At 39.5% G+C, this 18,061-nt stretch overlaps 1 protein-coding gene across 7 annotated transcripts in view; it reads left to right on the top strand.

The window, feature by feature from the left end:
- Positions 1-18,061, top strand: part of UGGT1 (UDP-glucose glycoprotein glucosyltransferase 1) — a 106,914-nt gene that overhangs the window by 49,919 nt on the left and 38,934 nt on the right. For 4 of the 7 annotated variants that reach the window (XM_003828247.4, XM_008953590.4, XM_008953588.4 and 1 more), the window contains exons 17-21: positions 1,650-1,781; positions 7,078-7,242; positions 14,065-14,185; positions 16,796-16,894; positions 17,697-17,720. In XM_003828247.4, coding sequence (XP_003828295.1) covers positions 1,650-1,781; positions 7,078-7,242; positions 14,065-14,185; positions 16,796-16,894; positions 17,697-17,720 — 541 coding nt within the window. The remainder of the gene's footprint in view (positions 1-1,649; positions 1,782-7,077; positions 7,243-14,064; positions 14,186-16,795; positions 16,895-17,696; positions 17,721-18,061) is intronic. The other 3 variants (XM_008953589.3, XM_055108560.2, XM_055108559.2) reach the window with 1 other exon arrangement.

The following is an 18,061-nucleotide window of genomic DNA, read 5'->3' as shown; positions in this document are numbered from 1 at the left end:
AAAAAAAATTAAATGGGCATGGTGGCAGGCGCCTGTAGTCCCAGCTACTCGGGAGGCTGAGGCAGGAGAATGGCATGAACCCGGCAGGCAGAGCTTGCAGTGAGCCAAGATCGAGCCACTGCACTCCAGCCTGGGTGATGAAGCGAGACTCCATCTCAAAAAACAAAACAAAAATTAACCAGACATAGTGGCAGGCACCATGTCTCAGCCTCCAGAATAGCTGGGATTAGACGCCTGCCACCACGCCCAGCTAATTGGGAGGCTGAGGCTGGAGAGTCTCTTGAACCCAGGAGGCGGAGGTAGCAGTGAGCCAAGATGGTGCCATTGCACTCCAGCCTGGGTGATGAGTGAAACTCCATCTCAAAAAAAAAAAAAATCAAATAAATAATACTGGAGTCAATTTAGATTTCTCTGTCTCTCCCCTCTCCCTTTCCTCATCCCTCCTAAACATCGTGGATGTAGTTTTTATTTCAAGGACTACTTATAAGTGTTGAGATTTTTCTCTTTTTTTTGAGACAGTCTCACTCCATCATCCAAGCTAGAGTGCAGTTGTGTGATCTTGGCCCACAGCAACCTCTGCCTCCTGGGTTTAAGGGATTCGCCTGCTGCAGCCTCCTGAGTAGCTGGAATTACAGGTGTGCACTACCACAGCAGGCTAATTTTTGTATTTTTAGTAGGGTTTCAGCATGTTGGCCAGGCTTTTCTCGAACTCCTGACCTCAAGTGATCCACCCGCCTCACCCTCCCAAAGTGCTGGGATTACAGGTGTGAGCCACCATGCCTGCCTGGCCTATTTAGATTTTTCTTAACTAATGTATTTTTTCATTTGACACTTAACAAGACTGAGCTGATTCCGGCCAGGCGTGGTGGCTCATGCCTGTAATCCCAGCACTTTGGGAGGCCAAGGCGGGCGAATCACGAGGTCAGGAGTTCAAGACCAGCCTAGCCAGTATGGTGAAACCCGGTCTCTACTAAAAAATACAAAAATTAGCTGGGCGTGGAGGCGTGTGCCTGTAGTCCCAGCTACTCAGGAGGCTGAGGCAGGAGAAGTGCTTGGACCTGGGAGGTGGAGGTTGTAGTGAGCCGAGATTGTGCCACTGCACTCCAACCTCCTGGGTGACAGCGTGAGACTCCATCTCAAAAAAAAAAAAAAAAATAATATTTAATTTCCAACCTAGGAAGCCATCTTAGTAAGGTATATGGAAAAGGAAGAATTGCTAACATGTCCCAATTTGACCTTTCAAGAAAAATAATTGGCCAGGCACAGTGGCTCATGCCTGTAATCCCAGCACTTTGGGAGACTGAGGCGGGTGGATCACCTGAGGTCAGGGTTTCAAGACCAGCCTGGCCAACATGGTGAAACCTGTCTCTACTAAAAATATAAAAAATTAGCTGGGCGTGGTGGCAGGTGTCTAATCCCAGCTATTCTGGAGGCTGAGACAGGAGATTCACACGAATCCGGAAGGCGGAGGTTCAGTGAGCCGAGATTGTGCCGTTGCACTCCAACCTGGGTGAGAGCAAAACTCTGTCTCAAAAAAAAAAAAAAAGAAAAAGAAGTATATTTTCCTCTAAATTCAGAAAAATGTGGAATAAACACTTTGAAATTTGAACTTAAAAGTGTAGTTAACCAACTGTTTTTTCTTTCTTCAGTTCTATAACAAGGTGAGGACTGGAGAAAAAGTGAAAGTTGAACATGTGGTCAGTGTCCTGGAGAAGAAATATCCGTATGTAGAAGTGAATAGCATTTTGGGGATTGATTCTGCTTATGATCGGAATCGGAAGGTAAAAAATTTCTTTGTGTTTCTTATTTGATTGCAACATTGTACTGTCCTTAATCCCCTGTTTGGGGGCTTTGGTTAATAATGGTGATGGTGGTTAAAGTGTTTCAGTACTTAGCATTTAAAAGTTTAGAAACCAGATCACTTTTCAGTGTTTGAAAAAGTTTTTATTTCAGTCTTGTGAAGATATGACTGATTTTTAACTTGCTTATTAACTTTTAAATTGAAAAACAATTTTTTTTTCAGAATGCAATGGTAGTACTTCCATGAAGTTTGCTCTGGATGACATCTACTGGATGTATAGACCCAGGATACGATGTACAGCTTAATATATATCATATTGGCTTTATTTAGTTATTTAGACTAAGGATGGAAATATATTAAGAAATGTAACAGAATGGCGAAGTATTGTAGTAATAAGGATATAATAAAGTTTAAAATTTTTTTACTTAAAGATAATTTTTTTTTCTTTTGAGACATTAAACACAGTAAAGGGTCTTTACCTATTGCAAGCACAAATTGTTGAAAATGTGTATTAAGGAAAGGAATTAATATACATTTCTGAAACATTCTGATTTTAAACATATTAAAATACATTTATTTACCAGGGTTTCAATGTTTTTTCTCCTTTTTTAAGGGAGGATTTTTGTTTTCCAAATGAAAAACAGCCTTTGATTGCTGTTTTAAGATCTGAGCTATCATCTGTTTATAAATGATATTCATCATCAATTGTTTATGAGTCCTGTTTCATCTGATACAGAATCCTTGTAGATTTTTATAATCTCCCTCACAAGTCTTTTGTAGTTGTTTGACAGACACCCAGTTCAACATCATTTGGTTTTAGCCTCTCATCTGTGTGAATTTTCTAGTCATTCAATTCGTTTTAGTGGGAAGAGTAACCTTCTTTTTGTACTCATATTTTAGTGGTTTACATACTACTAAATCATTTCACTAACAGGAATAGTTGGTTTGGGAACAGACACAGCTGATCCTTGGTAAGCAGATAGCTCAACTGCGGGGAGCAAAAGGATGTGGGCATCCTATTCCCTGTATCTAAAATGCTGCCTTTTACTTATTGAGAGGCATTTTAGTGTGGTTTATGTGTAATACCAAAGAAAGAATACTGGACATCTCTCACATTTTATAGATGATCTTTAAGGTCAGTTGTTTTTAAAGGTCAGTGTGACAAAAATAGTAGCAAGTTAAACTTTTGAGTTACTTACTAAGTTAGACTAGTTTATACTTTGGGATTGTCTTCAAACAACTATTCAAAAATACGTAAAACCCTGGAACTACTGTGTATGTGTGCTTGTTAATGGTACTTTTGCCACCACATTGGAAAGTTTTAAGTAGAGGAGATAAACAGTTAAAAATTATGTGTTCATAAGGCTTAAGATAATTAAAAACAAAATCACAGATCAAAAAAACCCAAAAAACAAAATAGAGGCTAGGTATGGTGGCTCACGCCTGTGATCCCATTACTTTGAGAGGCTGAGGTGGGAGGATCACCTGAGGTCAGGAGTTTGAGACCAGCCTGGCCAACATGGCAAAACCCCATCTCTACTAAAAAATAAAAAATAAATAAGATAAAAATAAAAAAATATGTGGGCATTCTAGAGAGTAGCTCGCCAGTGTAAGTGTTCAGCATACTTTAATAGCTGGTATTTATTAATCAGATAAATTAGTTAGTTGGGATTGGTTGAAAGATCTGCTTCTGTAAGTCGATTCAGGTTTTAGAGGAAGAGAACAAAATAATCTTTAGCAAGATCAAAACAAAAGAATTTAACAGCTAGGGAAACTTCTGAATTACTTTAGAATAAGTAACAAAGTTTTAGTTTTAGAACAGTAGTATTGAGTAATTGTGCCAGTCCTAATACTAGAAAGTTGAACAAGATGTGGTATGAACTTGGGCAGTTCACACACCATCGTTGGGGGAGACAACAAATGAGAGCACTATGGTTTTGGTGATGGTGAGGTTCTGAGTGTTTGCACATTGTATGTGGAGGCTCAGTGGCAGCTGAGCTAGATGGCAGCTAAGCTGGATGGGCAGCTCTGCTAGTTTGGGACAAGGTGATTGTGGAAGGCTTCCTAGGTATAGTGACAGCTGCCTGCTCTGTGAATTCAAGTTCGTAGAGTGACACATATTTGTTATATGTGTAAGCTGATGTTGAATGCAAGATGAATTAAAATACTAGCTCTGTACCAGCTCTTTTAGAAAGGTGAATTCATACCAGGAGCTAGAAGGTCTTTGAGCATGCCAGTCTGCCTGTTTTCTTTCTCTTTTCTGTTTTTGATTCTGTGCTTTAGTATTATATCTGTTCACTTTAAGGTATATCCAGTTAAGCTTGGAATTGAAGCTGGGAATGAGATCTACTCAGTGTAGCCTGAGAAGGGTTACCATTATTATTATTATTATTATTATTATTATTATTATTATTATTTTGAGACGGAGTCTCGCTTTTGTCTCCCAGGCTGGAGTGCAGTGGCGCCATTTCGGCTCACTGCAACCTCTGCCTCCCGGGTTCAAGCGATTCTCCTGCCTCAGCCTCCTGAGTAGCTGGGATTACAGGCTCTCACCACCATACCCGGCTAATTTTTGTACTTTAGTAGAGATGGGGTTTTACCATGTTGGGCAGGCTGGTCTCGAACTCCTGACCTCAGATGATCCGCCTGCCTTGGCCTCCCAAAGTGCTGGGATTACAGGCATGAGCCACCGTGCCCGGCCGGTTACCATTATTTTATTGCAGCCTTCTGTCCAGTCACTTATCTTTTCTGGGTTTTTAAATAAAATAATATTGCTATGGGTACCTAGTAACTATTTTTCTCCCAGATAGACACAAACAGCAATAATAGTACTCTGTAGAAAAAGAATTTAAGTGAAATAAAAGAAAAAGAAGGCCACTTTCAGAATATGAAAGTTTTGAGGGACTTTGTGGAATTTTTTTCATATTTCATATTTGGAAACTGTTTAAGTCTCATTTTTTCTTATCCTGTTGAAGAAAAAGTACCAGTAGCTTTTTATTGTGGATGATTATGATATCAAAAGTATTTACTTGAAAAATGATGAGTAGAGTGGACAAACTGGGGAAAGGGGTATTTTTATATCTTTGCATGTGTCGAAATATTGATTGTGCTGAAAAATTGAATGAGAGTATCACACACCATGCACCTTAGTTTCCTAGACTTGGCCATCTGTACTGATTAGAGGCTCTTCCGTATACGAACAGGTCATATTATTTATATTTCATCCATTTAATTGTCTAGCTTTTTGAATAGAAGTACTCTCAAGGCAGGGATGTGGAGAGTATCCCAGAAGTCCTAACAATCTAATGACTAATGAGATTTTTTTTTTTTTTTTAACTACAGGAGCTTTACCCCTATACAAAAAGTCCAATGGAATGGATTCTTTTGAAATGGTTAATTTTAGGAAAAATGGCTGCTTCTAATAAATGTCATTGCACTTGTAAATCTGTTCCTTTTGTTACAGTGAAGCTATAATATCTTCTATGTCTGAAAGAAGTAATTATTTTAAAAAGTAGGCAATGCAATTAAAGTAGAAATTTTAAACTGATGAGAATATATAGTCTGATAGGTATATATTTATGTCTTTCAAAGCCAGTAAGATAATGACATTAGGAAAAGTTCTAACCTACACGGGCAAACACTTTACCTTTAGCATATTATCTTCTAGTCCTTACTAATCTCAGTTGTTTGTGAGTGGCTCAGTATAAAACTACCAAAAATTAATGTTTGTTAATTATTTATCATTATTTAATATTTTTAGTTAGCTGTTGATAGAAAATTTGTCCATATGAGTTTTCAGTTTGGCTGTTTGATAATCGTGCTGCATTCTGTTATTTGGTCTTGTAAACTATTTCTGAGTGGTGAAAAAGGAAGCTACATAGTCCAAACAGCTCCCTGTCACTCCTGACTTCCACTCAGTTACTGTTTGCAGACAAAACCAATGTTATTTATCTTATTGTATCTTGGAATTATAATGTAAGTTTTCTGGTCTTGTTTTAATTGGTTGACAGGGATGATTTTCAAAACTAAAGTTAGATGAAAATTGAGTTTTAATGGATGTCTATGAAATAGTCGAGATGTCAAAGAACAGAATTAACATGGTAAGAGTTTTAGGAGTGTATATTTAAAACATTTAAACTATGATGTAGAGAAATGGCTTGAACCAACCTAGAAGGCTTTTTAGGCTGTGCCATGTTTTAGGCCGTCAGTTTCTGTGCTGTTACCTGTTATTGAGCTTGTCTGATTAGAAAGTAAGCAGTCTGTTACCGATGACTCGGATTAGTTACCCAATGGGAGTTCTTTTCTACTGGTGCTATCTAAAATGGTTATAAATAATTAAATTCTGCTATTTTCAGAAAATGGCAATTACAAGGTGTGCGATAGACATTTGTAAAGTTGCCCACTTTACATCTTGGGTGGTAATACACTTTTTACTCTGAAAAGTTAATCTGAGGGACGAGCGCCTGTGTTGACAGTCAGGAAAAATGTCTGTCTTAGGTACATTTGCCGTTTTGTTGCTCCAGTATTTTCTGGCCAGTGAACCTCTTTTGTCCTGGAGAAGGGAAAAGATTGGGTGTATTGTGTCTTAGAGCAATTGTTGAGCACTGTTTCCCCACAAACCTTGTTTTGTTTTCTGCAGGTGTAATTTCTTTGTTAGTGATATGGACCCTTATTTAGAATTGGGTGCAAATACTTACCTCAGGCTTTTTGCATAGAGCGCTTGTAATTTATGGTAGCAAAACCTGTGCACCTCATTTTGGCAGCCCATGGTCACATGTAGATTTTAAAATGGAAATTAATTAAAGATTTAGTTACTTGGTCATAGTTGGCAGGTTTCAGGTGCTCAGTAGTTACATGAGGTTAGTGACCACTGCATTGGACAGCACAGACAAGCACAGATAGAATATTTCCATCATTGCAGAAAGTTCTATTGTATAGTGCTGACCGTAGAATATGTAGTTCAGTTTTGACAGCCTGTGCTACACACACACACACACACACACACACACACATACACACACACGCACTCCATAATTTGCAAGCTTTTGTGGTTTTGTAAAAACTTGAACTCAGTAATTCAATCTCAGATTTACATAGTAGGATATTAACTTTGATGTCATTTTTCATTTTTTTAAAAAGAAATAACTGAGTTATTTTTTTCTTTACAATATTTCTATTGATTGTTGTTAGAACAGGCATGTAAGAAAAATATGCTCTGTTCCATTTGTCTCACAAAAGGCAAAAATATGCTGTTTTTGTGGTTACTTGTGTTTCAGGAAGCAAGAGGCTACTATGAGCAGACTGGAGTTGGACCTCTGCCCGTTGTGCTGTTCAATGGAATGCCCTTTGAAAGGGAACAGCTAGACCCTGATGAGTTAGAAACCATCACAATGCATAAAATCCTGGAGACCACCACCTTCTTCCAAAGAGCGGTGTACTTGGTGAGTCACGTTTCAAGGCTGATTTTTTAAAGAGAACAGTTGGCTTATATTTTTTGTTGCCTCTATAGTAGGCAGTAAAATTCTTAGTATCGCTATTTGGGAGGCTGAGGCGAGAGGATGGTTTGAGGGTAGGAAGTCTGAGACCAACCTGGGCAATATGGCAAGACCCCATTTCTAAAAAAGAAATTAAAAAATTAGCTGGGCTTGGTGGTGCACACCTGTAGTCCTAGCTACTCAGGAAGCTGAGGTGGAAGGATTGCTTGAGCCCAAGAGTTTAAGGTTGCAGTGAGCTGTGATTACCCCACTGTACCCCAACCTGGGTGATGGAGTGAGACCCTGTCCCGTTAAAAAAAACAAAACAAAACAAAAAACTATTTTCTGTAAGTCACTTGTAATTGGTTTGCAAACTCTTGGCAAGTCCTATGATGAAAATATTCATAAATCTTCTATATATGGTAATTTAAATAACTAGTATTATTGATTTCAGGATTAAATGTTTATTTAAAAAATTGCAGGCAGTTCTAAGAAACATTTATTCTATTTGTAGGGAATTTTGGCTTTGGAGAGACTCAATATTATTTTTCATTTATATATAAATATTAATATATATAATTCTTGAGATATAATTCAGACAGTATAAAAGTCAGCCTTTTGAACGGTACAATTCAGTAGTTTTTATTCTCTACACACAGTTATGTAACTACCACCTCTAATTTTCAGAACATTATCATCACCCCCAAAAGAAACCCCATATCCAGTAGCAATTACTCCTCTCCATTTTGCCCATTTTGTCCTACTCCCCGCCACCCTGCCATTGGCAAACACAAACCTACTTTCTGCTTAATAGATTTGCTTGTTCTGGACATTGTATACAAATCAAATTTGCAGAGAACAGGATGATATTGGACAGATAGCTTGTTGCTCAGAACCCCAACTCTCTAATCATGTGGTTGGTCTTTCTAGTGTTACCGGCCCCCAACCTGAGTGATTGCATTAGCACAAACTCTCGGGCCCCACTGTGCATCACCCCGTAGTATAAACCACCATGTGTGTCCTAAGGGGCTCACCATGAATGACAAAGACACTCCTATCACTGGATTTAGAGTTTACATCCCAGAAACTAGGGCCAGCCAAATTATTTACCACACACAGTCCTTTTCTCTTCCCTCCTCTCATTCTGGAAATATGCATATGTTGGTACTCTCTCATGTCCCACAGATCTCTTTCTTTATGTTCCTCAGACTGGATAATCTCAGTTTATCTATCTTCAAATTCACTTATTCTTTCTTCTGTCAATTAAAATCTGCTATTGAGCCTCTCTAGTGAATGCTTCATTTCAGTTATTATAAATCCAGATCTCTATTTGGTTCTTTTTGATAATTTCCTTTGGTTTATAGATATTATTTGGTGAGATGTTGGTCTTAAACTTTACTTTGGTAGACATGGTTTCTTTTAGTCCTTGAATATATTTGAAATCATTTATTTAAATTCTTTTTCTAATTAAGTCCAATGTTTGGACTTACTCAGAATAATATGAACATAATGTAAGAATATACATTACACATTTTACTTATATAATAGTAAGAATAGTATGTCTTGGCCTCTTCTCTTCCTGAGTATACACCATACTTTTTTCTTTCTGCATGTCTTTTTTTTGTTTGTTTCTGATACAGGGTCTCGCTCTGTCACCCGGGTTGGAGTACAGTGACATGATCTTAGCTCACTGTGGCCTCCAACTCCTGGACTTAAATGATCTTCCCAACTCAGCCTCTCGAGTAGCTGGGACTATAGGTGCATGCCACCATACATGGCTAATTTTTGTATCTTTTTGTGGAGACGAGATCTTTCTGTGTTGCCCAGGCAGCTCTCAGGTCACGAACTCCTGGGCCCAAGCGATCTTTCCGCCTTGGCCTCCCACAGTGCTGGGATTACAGGCATGAGCCACCATTTCTGCATATTTAATAATTTTGTTTTTGATAACTAGGAATTTGAAATAATGTAATGTGACACTTCTTCACCGTACCAGGGTTTATGTTGTTCTTTGTTGTTGTTGTAACTGTTATTTGTTTAGTGACTTTCCTGAACCAATTCTTTCTTTTATTTTCTTTCCTTTTTTTGAGACAGAGTTTCGCTCTGTTGCCCAGGCTGGAGTGCAGTGGTGCCATCTCAGCTCACTGCAACCTCCGCCTCCTGGGTTCAAGTGATTCTTCTGCCTCAGCCTCCCGAGTAGCTGGGATTACAGGAGCACACCACCACGCCCAACTAATTTTTATATTTTTAGTAGAGATGGGGTTTCACCACATTGGCCAGGCTCTAATTTCAGAACATTGGTCTCGAACTCCTGTCCTCAAGTGATCCACTCACCTCGGCCTTCCAAAGCGCTGTGATTACAGGCATGTGCCACCATGCTCGGCCCTGAACCAATTCCTTAACATCTGTATTCTTTTTCATGTGTGGCTTCTGAAGTTTCAGCTTGTTTAACTTACTGGTCAGCTGATGAATGAACAGAGATTTCCTTTGATGCATGAATTCAAAAAGTCTCCCAGTTTTCCCCAAGGGTCTCTGTGTTGTGTTGGGGCACACTTTCCACACTTAACCAGGCAGTTGGCAACTCTGCCTTAGTCTTCCATTTTTGCTTGCACAGAGCCCCAAGGTTAGAAGCAAGGGTTTAAGGCCTTCTAAGATTTTCCCTGGGCATTCACGTACCCCTGGGCATGATGCTTATGGTCTTTCAAATTCCAAGAAGTTTGTCAGAGCTTTTCAAAGTCCCTTATGGACATCCCATTCCCCAGCCTTTTTTTTTCTTTGTTTTTTAACCAGCTTTGTGTTAGCCCATGTGTTATCTGCCACCTCAGGCAGCTAAGATGTTAAACAATTGCCCAGTTGTGTTTGACAGATACCCCCAGGGAAAAGGCTGTTGGCACTGAGTGAGGTCTGGTTCAGCCCAAATAAAGAGAACCCCTGAGAATTCTCTAGTGTCCTAGTTGTTTTATTTTGGGGCCATTGATTTTCAAGGCTTTGTGCAGCTGGGGAGATGTAAATAGTAGTGGGGCAAATTAATTGTTACAAAGGTCACTTTCCTTACCAAAACTGTTTTTGAGACAGGGTCTCTCTGTCACCCAGGCTGGAGTGTAGGGATTGCGATCATAGCTCACTGCAGCCTTGAACTTCTGGGCTCAAGCAGTCCTCCTGCCACAGCCTTCCAAGTAGCTGGGACCATAGGTGTATGCCACCACATGCAGCTAATTTTTGTATGTTTTGAAGAGTTGGGATTTTGCCAGGTTTCCCAGGCTGTTCTCCAACTCTTGGGCTCAAGCAATTTGTCTACCTCGGCCTCCCAAAGTGCTGGGATTATAGGCATGAGCCACCGTGCCTGGCCAGTATTCCATTATAAAAAATAGGCCGGGCGCGATGGCTCATGCCTGTAATCCCAGCACTTTGGGAGGCCAAGGCGGGCGGATCATGAGGTCAGGAGATTGAGACCATCCTGGCTAACACGGTGAAACCCCGTCTCTACTAAAAACACACAAGAAAAATTAGGCCGGGCGCGGTGGCTAACTTGGGAAGCCGAGGCGGGCGGATCATGAGGTCAGGAGATCGAGATCATCCTGGCTAACATGGCGAAACCCCATCTCTACTAAAAATCCAAAAAAAAAAAAAATTAGCTGGACATGGTGGTGGGCGCCTGTAGTCCCAGCTACTCGGGAGGCTGAGGCAGGAGAATCGCTTGAACCTGGGAGGCAGAGGTTCCCTCTGGGAACCAAGTGCAGTGAGCCGAGATTGCGCCACTGCACTCCAGCCAGGGTGACAGAGCGAGACTCCGTCTCAAGAAAAAAAAAAAAAATAATAATAATAATTAGCTGGGCGTGGTGGCTCATGCCTGTAATCCCAGCTACTTGGGAGGCTGAGGCAGGAGAATCGCTTGAACCCAGGAGGCCGAGGTTGCAGTGAGCCAAGATCGTGACATTGCACTCCAGCCTGGGCGACAAGAGTGAAACTCTGTCTCAAAAAATATATAAGTAAAATAAAATAAACATTTACTTCATTCCCTAGTATTGGACATTACTTCTACATTTTCACTAGTTACAGACAGTGCTACAGTGAATATTCTAATATGTATATACCTTTGTACATTGTCTTGAAAAATACCAGGTACTGGAAAATTTGAACTAAATGCACTACAAAAAGATGTGTTATCAGCCAGTTGTGGTGGCTGACGCCTGTAATACAACACTTTGAGAGGCTGAGGCTGGAGGATTAGTTGAGCCCAGGAGATTGAGACCAGCCTGGCTAACATAACGAGACCTCATCTCTACAAAATAAAAAAAATTAGCCAGGCATTGTGGCATGCATCTGTAGTCTGAGCTACTTCGGGAGACTAAGGCAGGAGGGTTGCTTGAGGATTGAGGCTGTAGTGGGCTATAATCATGCCACTGCACTCTAGTCTGAGCAACAGGGCATGACCTTGTTTCTTTAAAAAGAATTAAGAGATATGCTATGCCAGTGGTATGAAATTCAAAACATAGAGATGTAAATGAAGAGAAACTTTTAGCCATACACTCCTGTCCTGTACTACTAATGATTTCTTCCTCAAGACAACTACCGTGTGTGTGTGTGTGTGTGCACGCATGTGTGCATGTGTGTGTATACAAGGGCTGGTCAGAAGGTGTTACATTTACAATTATTTGTTTTTTTAATTAATAACTTTTTTTTTTTTACAAATGTTTATTCTTATATGTACAACAGGCTTCAAGACAACACTTCATTCCAGCTATAGGTGGCAAAAGATGCTATGGCAGGGAATACAGATGTTTAAATATGAATGAAATCAAGGGTCACCATCTCCTCAGGCACAAGGCACAGCTTACTTGTTGCCAGATTTTTTTTTCTTTTCTGTTTTTGAGATGGAGCCTCGCTTTGTCACCCAGGCTAGAGTGCAGTGGTGTGATGTCGGTTTACTGCAACTTCTGCATCCCAGATTCAGGCGATTCACCTGCCTCAGGCTCCTGAGTAGCTGAGATTACAGGCGCCCGCCACCATGCCTGGCTAATTTTTGTATTTTTAGTAGAGACAGGGTTTTGCCATGTTGGCTAGGCTGGTCTTGAACTCCTGACCTCAGGTGATCCACCTGCCTCAGCCTCCCAAAGTGCTGGGATTATAGGCATGAGCCATTGCACCCCGCCCAGATTTCTTAATTTCACCTGCAGCCAGGGGGCCCTTCCCCATAGCCTTCGATTTTAGCTCCTATTTTTGTTTCTTCTGCTCCTCTTTTTGTTTCTGCTTGAAAGTCTTACCTTCCTCATCCATCTCCTTGGCCTGCTTCTTGGACTGTTTCAGCAGCACCTTCACAGCCAGACATGGTGCCTGCCACGCCTTCCCCAGGCCCTGCAACCCTACTTTTAAAATTTTTATAGACTTTGCCAAATTCCCCTCCTTGAACTAGATGGGCTTCTAATTGGAGTCAAGTAGATTTATAATATTGACCAAAGTTGTATACATGGGCCAACATGTACAGTGAGCCATCTAATATCTTTGTCTTTTGATTTGTATGGTTGGTTCATATGCTCCTTATTAAATAGCTACAAATAATGTCTAATTGGAATTATTTAGACTTGAATGTGTATATTTGATTCACATCTTTTATCTTGAAAATGACTTCAGGTCGGGCACGGTGAGAGAGGATCTCTTGAGCCCAGGAGTTTGAGACTAGCCTGGGCAACATGGTGAAACCCTATCTCTACAAAAATATAAAAATTAGCTGGGTGTGGTGGCACATGCCTGTAGTCTCAGCTATTTGGGAGGTTAAGGTAGGAAGATCCCTTGAGCCCTGGAGGTCGAGGCTGCAGTGAGCTGTGGTTTTGATTATACTACTACACTCCAGCCTGGATGAAAGAGCAAGACCTTGTCTCAAAGGAAAAAAAAAGAAAATGACTTTAAAGTATACTTGTGTGTTAAATATTTTAAGTTTGATAAATCTGCACATTTGCACAGTTGTTGACACATGGCTCTGAGATCACCTTCAAGAAGTATAACTATTTCTGTAATATTAGCTGTGCAAAAGGGAAGAATAAATGACAATGATTTCTTATCCTCTCATTGTAATTCTGACTCTGGAGATGTAAGGTTATTTGGATGGCTGAGATTGAACAAAGATGGGAGTGGCTTTTATTACAAAGTATATTAACTGCTTGAGAGAAGACCTTTTGCTTTCTATTTTTTTTTTTTTTCCTTGATGCAGAGTCTCACTCTGTAGCCCAGTGCAGTGGCATGATCTTGGCTCACTGCAACCTCTGCCTCCCAGGTTCAAGTGATTCTCCTGCCTCAGCTTCCCGAGAAGCTGGGATTACCGGCACCTGCCACAATGCCCGGCTACTTTTGTATTTTTAGTAAAGATGGCATGTTGGCCAGGCTGGTCTTGAACTCATAACCTCAAGTGATCTGCCTTCCTCAGCCTCCCGAAATGCTGGGATTACAGGCGTGAGCCACCACTCCTGGCCTGGGTTTGCATTTCATAATCACTTTGCATTAGCTTTGTGAGTTTGAGTAAGTTATTTAACCTTTCTGTGCCTTAGCTTCCTCATCTTTACAATGAATGTCAACAATATCTGCCTCACGTTGTTGATAGAGGTAGAGATGCTGTAGGTGATGTGCCCAGGTATACTTGGCAGTGACAGGGACCAATAACATAGTAACTTCTGTCTTAACTATTATTAGCACAGAGGAAGCCATTTATAAAGTTAATAATTTTTTGGTTCCTAATGAATTATTATTGCTAAAATTTGCTTTACACTCCCCCCTCAACCTCCTTTTTTTTTCTTGCAGGGTGAACTGCCCCATGATCAAGATGTGGTAGAGTATATCATGAATCAGCCAAATGTTGTTCCACGAATCAATTCTAGGATTTTGACAGCTGAACGAGACTACCTGGATTTAACAGCGAGTAGTAAGGAGCATTTCAGGAACAACCTTATGCTTTTTTTGACTTGTGCTTCAGAATCTTTACATTTTTCAGATTTTAATATTCTGATTAGCTTCTGCAATGTTCAGAAGATAGCCCAAGATTGTGACAAAATTTTATGTGTAAATTCTTTGCACCTTTAGTTCATAATATGAGATTCTAAATTCACAAGAGTTTCCTCCTAAAGAAGAAAACATCTTCTGGGCAAAACCCTGTGAACTTTGAAAAATATTTAGTGCCATTTAAATGCCAACTAAACAGACAATAGATGATGAGAATGGACCTGGATTGTTCGCTCCTCTAGTCATAAAGCAGTTCTCTTTCTTCATCCTCATTCTAGAATCAGTCAGCCATAATGTCAACAAATATCTCACTGAATTTCACTCTGAGAACTTAGGAAGGCCTTTAGCAGCTTCATCAAGATATGATGTATATTCCATAAAACTCAACCTTTTAAAGTATACAATTCAATGGTTTTTTTAATGAAAAAAAACCCCACAAAGTTTGTGTAGTCATCACCACTGTCTAATGATACATCATTATCATCACCCCCCAAAAATTCCCCAAAATTCCATGTACCTATTAGTAGTCACTCTCTGTTCCTCCCTTCCCCTATCCTCTGGCAACAACTAATCTACTTTCTGTGTCTATGGATTTGCCTATTCTAGACATTTCATATAATTGGAAGCCTTTTGTGCCTGGCTTGTTTAATTTAACATGTTGTTAAGGCTTATGCATGTTGTTGTGTATGTCAGGATTTCATTCCTTTTTATAGTCCACTTCATGGATAGTCCACATGTATCTGTTCCTCAGTTGGTGGACAGTTGGCTGTTTTCTGCTAGAATACCTTATAAGAGCCAAATATGTTAAGCCCAGGTGCAATTTGTTCCTTGTGCCTTCCTCGAGATTCTGAGGCCTCTTCAGCAAACACCTGGAAATAAGATGGAACTGTCATCACTAGCCCATGAAATCTCACTGGGGAAGGAAAGATGTGTGTAATGAAGTCATAACCAGCTATTTATTGTTATAGTTGAGTATAATGAACATATCAATCTATTTATGGTTGTTAACGTAATGCACTATCTCTAATAGACTTGAAACTGAAAGTTTGTTTTAGGTAGAGGAAAAATACATGTATATATATACACACACACACACACATACCCCTATACATAAGCACACACACACTGAGGAAAAAGTGTAAATACAGGCTTATATTTGAGAAAGAAACTACCCAGAAAGTGAGCTTTTTCTTCACAGCCGGGTTTTCCTTTCTTCCCTGAAGTTTCAGTAGAGCAAGGTGAGCGTGTTGTGGCTCTTCTTCCTAAGTGTTTATTGTTTTCATCATTTTTATTTAAATTTGAAGGGTTGTCTCTGGAATACACATGAATAAGGAACATAATAGCGGTTTTGTTTTTGAATTTCCTTTTCCATTGAGTGTTGCAGCAGTGAGCTATGAAACAGTGCTAGTCCACAGTGGCAAAGTGCCACCTGTCAGCTGAACATAGTGCAGACATCAGTTAGGAGGCTCTGGCATCCTCTTGACCTGGTGGTGGTGGCACTGTCACTCAGGTTTCTTTGGTTTTGGCTGTCCTGGAACCTTTTTAGTAGGATACTAATTTTTACCGGCATGGTAAAATTTTTAATTTTATACTAATTTTTATTGGCATGGTGTGCTCTCCCTTCCCCCACATGATATCATGGACCGTGTGTGACTTATTTTCTTCTGTTTTCCTGGATAGTATTCTATGGATAGTAGGTGTTCAGTGTGCATTGTCGAGTGACAGTGTAGATGGATGAGCATGTGCACAGATGAATAGATGAGTGGGTAGGCAGGCAAGCTGTGTCTGACTGTGATGAGAAGACTGATATTTGTATAGGGTGCAATAATGTTTAAGATTGGGGAGACTGTTAGAGACAGAGAGTTTACAGTACTAGACCATTTTGTACAAAATGGAGACCATTTTGTAGCCTGTAAGAAATTACTGGGTAGTTTAGAGCAAGAGAATGACTTGATGAAACTGGAATTCTAGGAATAATAATTTGAGGGAAAATGAATAATGAGGATTGCCCTTTGACACTAATTGGAGAAGGGACATATGCAGAAAGAGTGAAAATGACCTTTTATTTCTGTTAAGGGTTTAAAAGGTGATATTTTGTTAGACCTGAAAAATAAAAATCAGTTTTCTTACGTATTTTCTCTTTTACCCCTGCTTCCTCTGTAGGAACAGGAAGAGCTTACTCCACTGGTTGGACTAGGGAAGGGAGAAATGAGTTAAGGGGATCTCTTTGAGATTGTCCTCCAGTTGACAAGTGACAGGAATGGGAATAGGATGAATTCAGCCATTAAACTGACACATACTTATATGATAGCTGTGTGAGATATGTATGTTTCCATCAACCTTGTGTCTTTGATGTGTGACTTCAGTAGGGATAGGGGCCATGTTGTGAAGTTGTTCAGTAAACATGGAACTTAATGTACTTCACTCACGCATTTCTAGAAATCTTATATTATGATCAAGTCAGGTTATCAGTTGAATATTAAGAATAGATTGAACTGGAACTAATATATACGTATTTCATTTTTTCTCCCAGATAACTTCTTTGTGGATGATTATGCTAGATTTACTATCTTGGATTCCCAAGGCAAGACTGCTGCTGTAGCCAATAGTATGAACTATCTGACAAAGAAAGGTAATCCATTTGAGGCTTATTATCTTGCATTCAACATTTTTTTAAAGTATTTGCATATTCATCTTAATATGCAAATTAAGAGAAAAAAGGGAAAGAGACTTCATAATTTTTCTTATTTCTTATAATGCTTTGAGTCTAGAACATATCTATTTAAAATTTAATTCTTTGTATATTTGTTGAAAGTATACATTTGTTTAAAAATTCAAATGTCTTCATAAATTTTGTATTACCTGTTTTACCTTTTGACTAAAGTCAAAAGGAAAAATATTTCATAGTTCAAATGGAAAAACATTTGTGATGTAAAAATGGGTTAATGAATTAAAAATGACTGTACAGGGTTAATATTATTTTGGGGTTTATAAGATAAAGTTGGTTTTAGAAAGCCTTGTATAATCTTTGAAGCTGATTTTATGCAGAGGTATTTATTTAGGCTAAGATTGTGTAAAATGACGCCCTGTAGTGGCGGACAGATTCTGTCGCCCTCGGGTCAGTGCTTCAAAAAAGCACTGGCTGTTATTTTAAGTCAGCTATTTTTACCGCCTTTTAAAATCCCCACTGTGGTCTCTCCCCGAGAGAAGTTCTGGTTTCTCAGCTATATGTAAAGTACAAGCAATTACTCCATTTGGTTCTTTAAAGAAACTGTTTCTTAGGGTACTGGGACACATCATGACACCAACAGGACTAAGCAGCAGGAAGAACCATAGACTGTGTTAGCCATTGTTTAGACTTTCGATTTTTACAGTAGGCATTCATTCCAGAAATGATACTTTTTTTCTACTCTTTTCTCTTTACCTTTGTTCAGGAATGTCCTCCAAGGAAATCTATGGTAACTTAAAACTTCAGAATGTTCTATTTCTTAATTTTCTTCTTTGGTTTCAGTGACCATTGTAATTTAGAATTTATCAACACTTAATTGTACTGTTCTGGAATCTGTGGGTAACAGGAAGCTATATCAATGTAGATAATTTTTTTCTTTTTTTTTTGAGACGGAGTCTCATTCTGTCACCCAGGCTGGAGTGCAGTACCATGATCTCGGCTCACTGCAAGCTCCGCCTTCTGGGTTCAAGTGATTTCAAGTGATTCTCCTGCCTCAGCCTTCCAAGTAGCTGGGATTACAGGCACCCGCCACCACGTCCAGCTAACTTTTTTGTATTTTTAGTAGGGATG

This window comes from Pan paniscus, chromosome 13 (assembly GCF_029289425.2).
Source record: "Pan paniscus chromosome 13, NHGRI_mPanPan1-v2.0_pri, whole genome shotgun sequence".
NCBI lineage: Eukaryota > Metazoa > Chordata > Mammalia > Primates > Hominidae > Pan > Pan paniscus.
This window is presented reverse-complemented; position numbering and strand designations above follow the sequence as displayed.